At 34.4% G+C, this 12215-nt stretch overlaps 2 protein-coding genes across 7 annotated transcripts in view; both read right to left on the bottom strand.

The window, feature by feature from the left end:
• Window positions 1-5778, bottom strand: part of LOC121314945 (regulator of G-protein signaling 22) — a 43658-nt gene extending 37880 nt beyond the window's left edge. For 5 of the 6 annotated variants that reach the window (XM_041248734.1, XM_041248735.1, XM_041248737.1 and 2 more), the window contains exons 1-6: window positions 5548-5778; window positions 5274-5302; window positions 4603-4665; window positions 3228-3449; window positions 1620-1705; window positions 344-509 (exon numbers count right to left, since the gene is read on the bottom strand). In XM_041248734.1, coding sequence (XP_041104668.1) covers window positions 344-509; window positions 1620-1705; window positions 3228-3449; window positions 4603-4665; window positions 5274-5302; window positions 5548-5584 — 603 coding nt within the window. In that variant the 5' untranslated portion in view covers window positions 5585-5778. The remainder of the gene's footprint in view (window positions 1-343; window positions 510-1619; window positions 1706-3227; window positions 3450-4602; window positions 4666-5273; window positions 5303-5547) is intronic. The other variant, XM_041248739.1, reaches the window with a different exon arrangement.
• Window positions 5779-8425: 2647 nt separating this feature from the next.
• On the bottom strand, window positions 8426-11838 carry LOC121313877 (F-box only protein 43-like). Its single transcript, XM_041246658.1, has 4 exons — window positions 10319-11838; window positions 9735-9837; window positions 9240-9431; window positions 8426-8759 (listed from the first exon to the last, which is right to left on the bottom strand). Exons 1-4 carry the CDS (start codon window positions 11776-11778, stop codon window positions 8511-8513), a joined length of 2004 nt encoding a protein of 667 aa, XP_041102592.1. The 5' UTR covers window positions 11779-11838; the 3' UTR covers window positions 8426-8510.
• Between the last annotated feature and the right edge of the window lie 377 nt (window positions 11839-12215).

Below are 12215 nucleotides of genomic sequence, written 5' to 3'. Positions count from 1 at the left end.
GAGAAGCTTTTATAAGAACATAAGAAAGTTTACAAACGAGAGGAGGCCATGCGGCCCATCTTGCTCGTTTGGTTGTTAGTAGCTTATTGATCCTAGAATCTCATCAAGCAGCTTCTTGAAGGATCCCAAGGTGTCAGCTTCAACGACATTGCTGGGGAGTTGGTTCCTGACCCTCACGATTCTCTGTGTAAAAAAGTGCCTCCTATTTTCTGTTCTGAATGCCCCTTTGTCTAATCTCCATTTGTGATCCCGGGTCCTTGTTTCTTTTCTTCAGGACGAAAAAGTCAATGCAAGCTTCAGACTTCAATGAAATTCATTTTAATTGTCAAAAACATAACATTACCTGTCCAAGTGAGACATAGAACTTCCTTATGATTGCCTCATGCTCTTCGTCATCCGTAGGGGGGGCACTTGTTTCTCTGCTGACAGACCAAGGTCGATAGGATGGGTCTATCTGTAACTTTTTGCCTTTGCTGCTACATTCTACCTGAGACAGCAACTTGGCAAGTCTATAGTTAAAAGAAAATAGAAAGGCATTTATCAACAAAATAAATTCAAACAATTGACCCTATTGTAATGCATTAAACTGTTCTATGTTTTGTTAAAGAAAACAACAAGAGCTTTATGTTCAGACTTTATTTAGTCCATCAAAATAGACTTTAAACAACTCATGAGCTAAAGCTTTGTGAATAGGGTCCAACAATCACAAAATAGCCATCAAAGAATAGTAGTTATATAACAGGAGTTTTAGCAATGACTAACTACTTTTGTTGCAATACATGTATTGCTAAGATTGTTCTGTTCCATTGTTAATAATGTTTGGCACATTTTTATAGTGTAATAGTATTTTTTCTTAATTTTCAATTTAATTTATGAAGTGAACATAAATTCTCAATTAACAAAAGGAAAACAGCTGTAAAGTATATTTTAATATGTTTCAGCTTTAGTTTACAGTTGTCCATTGGTTGTTGCCAGGTAACAACTATTCCTTATCATATGAAGGAAGCACTGTGAGATTTAATCATATTTTATTAAGTATAAAATGCGTGGTTACAATTGCAACAAAAGCCTTATTTTATACAGACTTTTATAACAAAGTGAAACTAGAATGACTGATAGAATAAACTTTCATGAGGACTCAATAATGAGGTTATAACTTTACAGGCACTGAAGTCAAATGAAGTACATTTTGCAATTCAGGAAGCAAATCAGAATAATACAATAACACTGAAGGCAAGTCTTTTTTTGTCAGCGTGATAAAGATACAGTCCAAATGCAAATAGTTACACAGCAAACAAACACAGCACAAGCCAGGACCTGTTTGTTAAAAGTCCTTGTCTTACACAACAAGAAATAAGACTGCAAGGACAAGTATTGTCAAGTGTACTTAACCCTGGGTGAGACATGCATAGTCTGAAAGCTTGAGACCAAGATGCATAACAATTTTTAACAATTAAAACCAACAACCAGCAACATTTAGAAATACTAACGAGTACTGCATTAAACGTGTTTATCATTCATTCCCATCAATTAAAAAAATATCAAAGACAGTGCTGAAATGTAATTAAAAGAGTTTCACAAGTCATAACTGACCACAGTGCAATACATTTGATTATTACCTGTATTCAAAGTAGCAGTCACTCTGCAGGAATAATGGAAGCCTCTCCTTTCTTATCCACTGAACACCCTGTTCCCTGTCCAGACACTGAAAACAAATGATTATTTAGCTGTGGTTTAAAAAGAAAACATTAGTTAAAGATGGAAGTGAATTACCCTTAGTGTGCCAATGTCGCTCACAAATGGTTTATCATTTATTATCATTCCCCCATCATTATGAATTTTGAACTCAATCTCACAAGTCGTTCAAAGTTACAAACATCACAAGATTTTATAGAAACAATCAAACATCAATTCACAAAACACAATTATATATATATATAGATATATAATATATATATAATATATATATATTATATATATAGATATATATATATAAAATAATTGTATTTATAGTAATATTACTATATAAGATAAATAGTGTATTAAAAAAGGAAAATACAAATCCTATGAAAATGGACAAAGATCTGACCCCGAACCCCAGTGCCTGTACAGTGTGTATAATCCTTGAAGCACTTCCTCTCAAGGATACTTTGTATCAACTGATTAAAACATGACATTTTCAGGAACACGCAAACTGAAGCAATCCCAGAACTGCCATGAAGGTGGGCTGTCACATGTGTTTAACAAAGTGAAATGAGCAAGCCAACAAAAACAATGTAAGCTTTTCATAGCTTTTCAAGGCCAGATTGATAACCCAAACTCTTTAAGAAATTAATAAAATGGTCTAGAAGTCTAAACGTGACTGATAAATTAACACACTAGAAAGAGCTATAGTGCAATGAAACAGTAATGCAACCAGACAGTCCACTGAAAGTTTCTGAGTCAGTGAGATAACAAATGCTGTATGACTTGATGATTCAGTAACATACTGATATGGACACTCGGCAACTAATCGGCTAACAGCTGAACTTTATGAACATCTATTCTGGTGTATTACAGGTTATTTATTATGTTTACACACTGGTCCAAACATGCGAACACTGGCGATATTAACATGAAAATAGCCACAAATCCTAGAATGCAGTTTTGAAGACTGCAGTATTTAGTTAATGCCATAAAACTGACAGACCCAAGCCAGTAAAAATGACCAAATGATGAAATACTGAAAATATACTTTGCAAATATTCATGTTAATTGCTTTCTCTTATTTCATTTTCATATTAAAGGTCATGTCTTTTGCTCTCTCCCTCACCCCCAGCATAACAAGCTCTCACTACCACGTGTCTTTATTTTTTTTTATCAGCTATTGAATAAAGTTGATTAACCCTTTTTCAACTAGATTTTAAAAACAGTAAATATTATAAACAATGAAATTATAAACAATCTGAAATATAAATCTCTGATAGCAAAACAAGCAGAGGGTTCAGAGATGTCATGAACCACAAGACCACAAGATTTATTTCATATTATTATTATTATTATTATTATTATTATTATTATTATTATTATTATTATTATTATTATTTCATCATATGTTATAATATACTAACTTACTCTCTCCGTGAGTGTAGGCAGATAGCTATTCGATAATATTTAAAAATATCAAATAATAACAATAATATAATAATAATAATAATAATAATAATAATAATAATAATATATCTTACCATCACACTGTAGCTGTTGTCAATATTAAGATCTTTGGGGGGATGGGGTGGTTTGAATGGAGAAGAATGATCAGCAGTCCTTCTTGTGACATCATAGACAGGGTTCTTTGGTTTATACATACATAGCAAATCTTTTATCTGGTTGGTCAGAGATTCCACAGCATCACTGACTACTTCAAAGGCACCACTATCCTTATTAAATCTTACAGGTTCTGGAAAGGTCTGTGGAAAGATTTTAACAAACAATACAGTTTTTGCAATGCCCCAAACACTGTTACTGCTGCACGCTGCATCATTTTAAACTAATATCTATCACTCTAGAAGCAGACACTCATTCTTCTCATTATGTTTCTATTGAACTCAAGGTAAACACTAAACATGGCTTGAAACTAACATTAGCCCTGTACTTGGTCCTGGGATTCAGAACTTTCTTCAATACACTTTTGTGCTTGATTTTACTATTATAGATAACCGTATTCACGTTTTTTGTAATTGCTCTTATTTGAAATCGTTCTTATCCATCTATCGTACTTACTATGTGCTCTGAATTGACTTTATGTGTATCAGCAAATATTTTTACAATAAGTTTAACTGCTCTTAGTCAAACTTGCTCTTAAATGTAATTATTTAATATATTCTTTATTTTGCTCTTATTTGAATTTGAGCTTATTTTCTACTGATTTTACTGCTCTTCTCTGTAATGTGACATTTTGCAACAACTGTAAGTTGCTCTGGATAAGGGTGTTGCTAAGAAATAAATATAATAATAATAATAATAATAATAATAATAATAATAATAATAATAATAATAATAATAATAAAGTATCCTTTTTCTTCCACAAAAGCTCATTAATAAGTAAACCTACAAACTTTTCAGAATAGAAATGGTCATTCGTCTAGTCATGAATGCATTAAATACCATACAACAGGAACTGGTACTGTTTGTACGTCTAAAAGGCTCCCTTGATGCCATAACAGTATTACAATAATAATGACAGCTGTAACATGGCACATTTACGTGATGATGTCATGAAGCCATAAACCACTTCGAGCAGATGACAGTACCCTTATAAATGTTTATCATGATAAATGTGCAATGGTATTTTTACAATTTTGCCATGGTTTTCCCATGTTTATACTATGCATGTACCACATTTCAGTAGTTTGCCACAGTTATCTGCTTGTGTTAGTGTTCTTGAGGTGGATATGATTTAGAAAAAAATAATTCAATTTATAACTATAAACATATTCATATAGTCATGTCGATAAATGTGTTAGAACACATATATTAGGATGATGTTAAATCTGAAGCTTTTGTAAACATCACTTTTCAAAAAACCCACTGTAGTTGTGATGGTATTACTACCATACTTACCGGGAGACTCAAGAACTCATTGAAATAGTCCACAAGCAGGTCATCTGTAGCCAAGTAGTCCTCCTGTATAATATGCATTGTACCATACAGAACCATACAGTAAATTGTGAGAAAAAAAAAAAGACACCTTGAAAATTAGAACACATACTGTACATGCAAATCTTGTTCTAAGCAGGGAATACAACTGATTTTCACAAAAAAAAAAAAAAATGTTGTCATGTAAAATACCTATTCATGAACCTTTTAATTCTACCCCTATTGAAACACCTTCTCTATGGAGGAGACTTAGCACAGCATTGAAGACCCATTCAAGCACACGATTTTTTTTTTTTTTTTACATGAGATTTGAAACCAACATTTTTTAATTTTTCTACTTTTGGAATTTACTATTATGCTTTCATTCTCAGTGGCCTTTTTACTATTAAATATTACATGTAAATATTTGCATTATTTGTATACAAACTTTATAACAAGCTGTGGCTCGCATTCTGTATGTGACCATCGGAGTCTGAACATACCAGAACAAGTTGTGTAAGGTGTGCTGTTCGGTTTGGTAAGCTCTAACCTTCAATGTTTCACCCCGCAAAACATTTTGCTATGTTGGTGGTGGAGAATATAAGAATAAGCATTTAAGACAATAAAGAACAATCCCTCCATCGTGTCTTACTTACAAAATTGTTGTCTGCGATATCTGGAGGCTCTAAAAAAAAACCATTAAAATATGTTATGACAATATATGGTGTAACATACTATACATTATTTATAACAAACCTAGCTCATAAAATCCATACCATATATATATATATATATATATATATATATATATATATATATATATATATATATATATATACTTTCACATTTTGTAAATATATTTTGCAATTGTGAAACATAGCGTGCACAAAAAAGCAAAAAAGTTGCTTAGCTTAATAATTGATTTCTCACCGGTCGTAAGTAGCTTCCCAAACATTTTCTGTGGCATAATGTCTTCGATTTCACACGTGTACCATGCATAAAACTGATTTTAAAACGCTATAAATGAGCTGGTGGTTTGCAGATGGTACTTGTCTGAGAAATCATATACGTGTTTTTATTTATTTTTTCTTATTTAAAAGAATGCGAAGACACTGTTCAACCTTGTCCAGAATACACAATCTCAGTCTGAGCGCTGAACACCCTGTGAGTAATCACAAAAACACTTCTGGGTTGCTATGGAGCTGCACACAATGCTGTAAAAGAAAACGTATTTGAGACAGAAGCTGTGTGTAAAAAGTAAACCTCAGTAGTACAGCAGTCTATCAGGGTCAGTACTCATACCGTTTGCCCATGTTTTTCCATCAGAGGTGAGCTAATTATTCATCTCTATGGTGTAACCATTAAACTAGTATGCAGAAGACCCTATCCACGTTTTATTTATCCTTATTATAGTTATTATTATAACAGTATTTTCAGTTGAATGCAAGGATACTAATAATATATTTCTTGTTATAGCTATAATTTCATTACATTTCTGCTAGCTTTTCTTTATTATAAGAAACAGCATTTCTGTCTCTGACATTTTCTCAGTTATATTTAGTATGGGTTTGAACTGTGTTGGTATTAAGAGAAGATAGGGTTAAAAAAAAGTGCCACTGAACTTTCTACAGAATAAGCATTGACCTAATTTATCCATCACAAGAAGGAAAGCACCTGCAGCACCATGCAACACCTGTACACTGTTTGGGAGCTTTGGTTGAATTATGGCTTTCCCAGAAGGGATATCCACATACACTTCAGTCCAAATATTGACCCAGGCCTAACCTTGCTGGACTTCTGTGCTCTGGTGAGATTTAAACACAAAGTGGTATTAGTGGTATCGATATTAAGCCTTTTAGTTAGAAGAGGGTTTTAAAGCACAATCCCAAAGTATTGAAACCATGTAGATTCTTCGACTAGAGGGTAATTAAAAAGTAAGTAGGGCATTTCAGCAAGCTATAGTATCCAATGTACTTGTGATAGGACAATGAAAATTGGTGGGTATCATGCCAGGCACAATGGAAAAAAAACATCAGTAGTTAACATAGGTGAATATAGGGGTTGCAACTGTGTCTTACTTCCTACTAAAGGTAATCTTACAGGGCTATCAATTTGCAATGGGTTTATGTCATATATACAATTGATTACTGTTGAAGGAATAAGCAAAAAAACGTTTCCAGTTCTTGTAAAACTGACACATGCATTAATGGTGATTGTAATTGCTCTTACTGGATGCTTTTATTGTGGAGTTCATAAAATGGCACTGTAAAATAGATTACAGTGACATGTCAAAATAATCCAAAGAGGTGGGGAGTATAAAAGCATGTTAAAGCATGTTTTACCCTGATCCCAAGACACACCGAACACATGGATAGGGGTGGGGGGTTACAAACTGTCCTAAGTTACAGTATGTTGTGGACTTATCAGATGTATCTAACCTTGCCCATAGCAAACACTCAGCACATTTCAACAGTGAGTGTGAACTGAGTACAGGTCGAAACTAAAAATAAACAGACTTGCAAGGCTTTTCTTCCTTTGAATTGACATTAGAACATTGTGGTTCCCTGGTATACTGTAGGACATGTTCTATGAAGATAAGAACATAAGAACCTAAGCAAGGTTATAAATGATAGGCCATTCGTCCCATCTTGCTCTTTTGGTTGTTAGTAGCTTCTTGAAGGATCCCAGGGTGTCAGCTTCAACAGCATTACTGGGGAATTGGTTCCAGATTCCCACAGTTCTGTGTAAAAAGGTGCCTCCTATTTTCTGTTCTGAATGCCCCTTTATCTAATATTCACTTGTAACCCCTGGTCCTATTTTTTCACGTCGAAAAAGTTCTTTAGGTCGACATTGTCAATACCTTTTAGAATTTTGAATGCTTGAATCAGATCGCCTCGTAGTCTTCTTTGTTCAAGACTGAATAAATTCAATTATTTTAACCTGACTGCATATGACATGCCTTTTGAACCTGGAATCATTCTGGTCACTCTTCCTTGCACTCTTTCTAGAGCAGCAATAGCGAGGTGACCAGAACTGAACACAATATTCTAGATGAGGTCTTACTAATGCATTGTAAAGTTTTAGCATTACTTTCATTGATTTAAATTCAACACTTTTCACTATATATCCGAGCACTTCATATAAACCCTGTTTGGATTTCTAAAACAAAAATCTGTGTTTCTGTTAGAAATGATCTCTGGAGACAAGACTAACAGCAAGTCAGTACATTTTAAAAGAGGAATTGTATTTAAAACAAACAAAAAAAATAGTTATTTTCTTAAAATATACAATTACTAAAATAATAAAAGTAGTTTTTATTTTGGTGTCTTGGTTTGAAGCTTCAGCTCCAGTTTTACACCAAGACCTTTGGTTGTTAAGTCAATCAAAGTTTTATTCTGCCCAGCTGGGTTAGTTTTTTTTTCCTGCTTTAGCAAGCAGAAATTTAAAAAAATAGTACTTTAAATTGACAGTAATACGCCATCTAGTGGAATTGGAAAACAAAATACAGTCAGATTCTCAACAGACAAATGCCATTGCAGACTCAACAGGTGAATTAAGCTCAAGCTCAAAGAGGAAACTGGTTATTATAACTGCTCCTCTACCCTCATTTAATGTTTACCAAAATAGGTTTTCAATCAAATGTATTGCAGTCTTGTACAAAAATGAAATTCACTATTTATTAAATTGGAAACTTTATTTCAAAAATACAGTTTAACAAAACCATCACTATACAAGAACAAAGTTAAAATTATATACAAAAGGAAGTATTTAAGAGCAGCAAAGTTGAGATCACTGATTGGGAGGTTCTATTGCAAATTTACAGATTCATAATTAGAATAAAACATTTAAAAAACTGAACTATTTGAATACATACAGGTACCATATACAAAGCATCACAGTCTTTTTAAGTTGCGCTTGCTCTTGGCGCTTCCCGGAAGCATCTCATTTTCGGTTCGACGTTTTGTAGATGGGCTGCGACATTCCTTGGACCCATGGAATGTACAGAAGCAATATGTGCAAAAATCAAATGCACACTCTTCACGACTGCATATGCCTTGCTTCTTAACTGGATGACACCTGGCAGGACACTGGCACCTAGGACAAGGCCATAATGACTCATCATTGAAGAGGGTTTTGGCGACCTAAGAAATTAATTTGAAGCACTTTGTAAATAGAAATAAGATAACGGTGTAAATACTTTGCACACCAGTAAAGGAAATACTATGTATGAACTCTTTAACAGCAGAAACAGGTTTTCATTCAAATGTACTGAAAGTCACCTTTTGTCTTTGACCATTTAAGAGAATTGCTCATTTATGCTTTATTAACTAAAATATTTCACATTAACTTTTGAAGGCACTCAACTGGTATTTGCCCTCCATCCGCCATTCCAGCTTCTGCAATAATTTGACTTAGCAATCAAGCATCCTTCATTCAAATCCTGAGCTAATTTAACCTATTGAAATATTTTTCACTATAAAATGCACTATAGCTTTCTCTTGCTTTTCAATCACCCAATGACCATGTTCTTGCAAAATAATGACAGCTAGAACTCTCTCCACAAATTAGCACAACATCCACAATTTAGTCACAGCATTGTCTATACATGAAAGTTTACGCACCTTTAAATATTCATCATGTTTACTTGCTAACTGTTTTCCATTACTGCCTCCAGTAGGTCTAAAAGGCAGTCCATTGGAGCCTGAAGTGGGAGTACCCAAGAGCGTTGCCCGAGACTGGACAGACCTCAGAGCAGATCGGCTTAGGAGCTTTGGTCTGGTTTCTGCATCTGGAATAAGAGTCTGGCTCCCTTGCTGCAACAGCACATATTGAACAAAATTAATTAACTATTACCATAACTATATTACACAATGACAAGTTCTACAGAGGAGAAATTAAAGTACAGCAAAAACTTCAAACCCACAATCACATTCTGGAGATAGCTACATATATTAAAAAGGTATCTATTCAGAAAATAAGTCAGCGCAGAGGTGTTAGCGGTGGGCTGAGCCTAATTGGACATAAATGGGCATTACTAAATTTGGGAGAAAACAAAAATAATTAGCGACCACTAAATTAAAAAAAAAAAAAAAAAAAAAAAAGTTTTACTGCTATACCTCAGCAACTGCCTTTAACTGTTTCATGTAGGATCTTCTAATTCGATTCTTCATCTTGTCTTGCAAAACTATTTCATTCCATACTTCAGATACCTGTCCAAATCTTTTAGGGAAAAAGATGAACATTGAAAATTAAATGCTGTATGTATCTTAATCCATTAAGTACCAAATACATTTCAGAACACAAGCTGTATTTATGTAATTTTATACATTACTTTTAGACTTAATGTTTGCATTTTGACATTAAAGTTATAACAATATAAAAGAGAAACTAAATAAAAAGGTACAGTAGATAACAGTTAACTGTTCAAAAAAATACAGAAGCAGTCTGTCTTTAAATGAAGAAAATGGCTCTTAAAAGGGTTAAAATAGAATACTGTTCAGCAGTGATCAGTTTGTAATAAAAGGTGAATTTGGTTTCCTTCATCCATCTTTACATTTCAGAATGTGAATTGAAATTTGATAATACATAAATATACTTTAAAACTTTTAAAACATATATATATATATATATATATATATATATATATATATATATATATATATATATATATATATATACACACACACACACACACACATACCTGTAAATGTCCTCAGGAGAAAGACAATTTAAGATCAAAGCCAACACATGTCTCAAGTTCCTGTGTTTTAGTTCTGCTAGGAAGTCAAGTTCTCTCAGCCCCATATTTCTGCCAATAAGTCCCCCCAGAGGCATTGTAGTTTCAAATGGCTTGGACCCCTCAGACAGGCCGAGCAAGTCCTCCACAGCAGTGTGCCGAGGTACTTTCCTGGCACTTCGAAGGCACATTGCATGCACCGCCTGTAAAGCAGGGGTTCTTGTTAAGTCCTCAAGTCTTAAAACACTCCTATTGCAAGGGATTGTTTCATTAAACAATTCATCATCTTCCTCAGCAACGGGTTCCTTTTTCACCTTGCCCAGGGATTTCAAGTCTTTTATAACAGATGTATTGGAATCTACCCCTTCCCCTGCCTGAGAGCCCCCTTCCTTAAGTGTGGAGGGTCTCCGGAGCCGTTCTAGCCAGGACCTTCTTTTAGCTTCCAACACTTTGGGGGTTTCCTTACATTTGTGTGGCACCAGTTCCTCGAAAGAAACATAGTCAAGAATGGAATCCTCTGATTTATCCAAACCAAGAGACTTGAAGCCACTGTCTTCTGGTATGCTAGTGTCCAACTTAACAAGTGGTGTCACCAGTGGTGTACTTAAAACCGACAAGTTCAATTGAAACTTTGCTGCAAGGTTGCTTACTGGAGTTATAAATTTGTCTTGAATGGGCTTGGAAAACTTGTTGGACTGAGGGGTTATCAGCAACTCTTGGCTAAGGCATTCATGAGTAAAACAAGAAATAATGCTTTCATCAAGATCATTCTGTATTCCAAACTGCACAGGTGTAATACATTCTGGTACCAGTGGTTGGTTGGCTGCACTTTTTGGCTCTTCTAAAGTTGATGTTCTCATCTGGGAGAATAAGAACCTTTTTTTTCTGCCTGAAGAAACAGGTTTTTCTGTTTTTAATGTACTAGTGGCTAAAGCTTCAAAATGTTCAATTTCTGGAAATTCTATAACTTCGTTTGAACCACTCTCCTCAAAACTGGAAAAGTTGAAAGACAACCGGCTAGCAACAGATGTTCGAAGATGATCTTTACTCCCCTCTGTGGCAGCTTTTGACATAAGCAGACGCCTTTGCAAAGAGGCATCTTTTTTGGATGGTCTTGGAGTTTCATAGAAACCAGAAGAAACATTTTTTTCTTTTTTGTCTTGTTCCGGGCAGCAGAGCGGGGAGCGCTGAAACTCATTCCTTGTCCTGGAAGAGTAAACAGGAGAACATTTCGCCAGGTTTTCAGTTGATTCCTCTAGAAAAGTTTGGTGTTCTGCAACAGGTTTTTGTTTGTGCTCTTTGGTTTCATCTGCCTTGAATCTTGAGGTCTGAAATGAGTCACTGCAGCCACTGTCTAGAGAAGATGTGGAATATGTTTCTTTGAAGCCTGGAAATGAGATCTCAGACCTGAAAAGTGTTTCCATGCTTGCAAAAACCCAGCTGCAATACAAGAAGTCGATAGGACTTCAGGCACCTTCTGTCAAGATCCACTGAAAAAACAAAAATAATTCAAGCTGAAATTGTTGTCAAGAACAATAATGAAAATATGATTAAATACATTAAATTAAGTGCCGTTTATCATGATCACCTTTTTGATAAACAATTCACCTGCAAATGATTAGTTATAGCTGATGGGCAGTGTATCTACTAATTAGATGTGAATTATTTGGCTCAAAATTGTTATTTGTTAATACCCTCTTCCATTCATATTTTTATATCTCTATTATATAGACAGATTTAAAACACCCCACATATGTGCAAACTGTAATGTGTCATCCCTTTTGTAGGAAGGGACCAATGGATTACTCAAGTACTATTTGCACAACTGATAGGTGCCAATCCTGGTTCATGTTATAGGCAT

The sequence above is a fragment of the Polyodon spathula genome, chromosome 4 (assembly GCF_017654505.1).
Source record: "Polyodon spathula isolate WHYD16114869_AA chromosome 4, ASM1765450v1, whole genome shotgun sequence".
In the NCBI taxonomy this organism is placed as follows: Eukaryota; Metazoa; Chordata; class Actinopteri; order Acipenseriformes; family Polyodontidae; genus Polyodon; species Polyodon spathula.
Note: the sequence above shows the minus strand (reverse complement) of the source record. Positions and strands in the feature narration are given on the sequence as shown.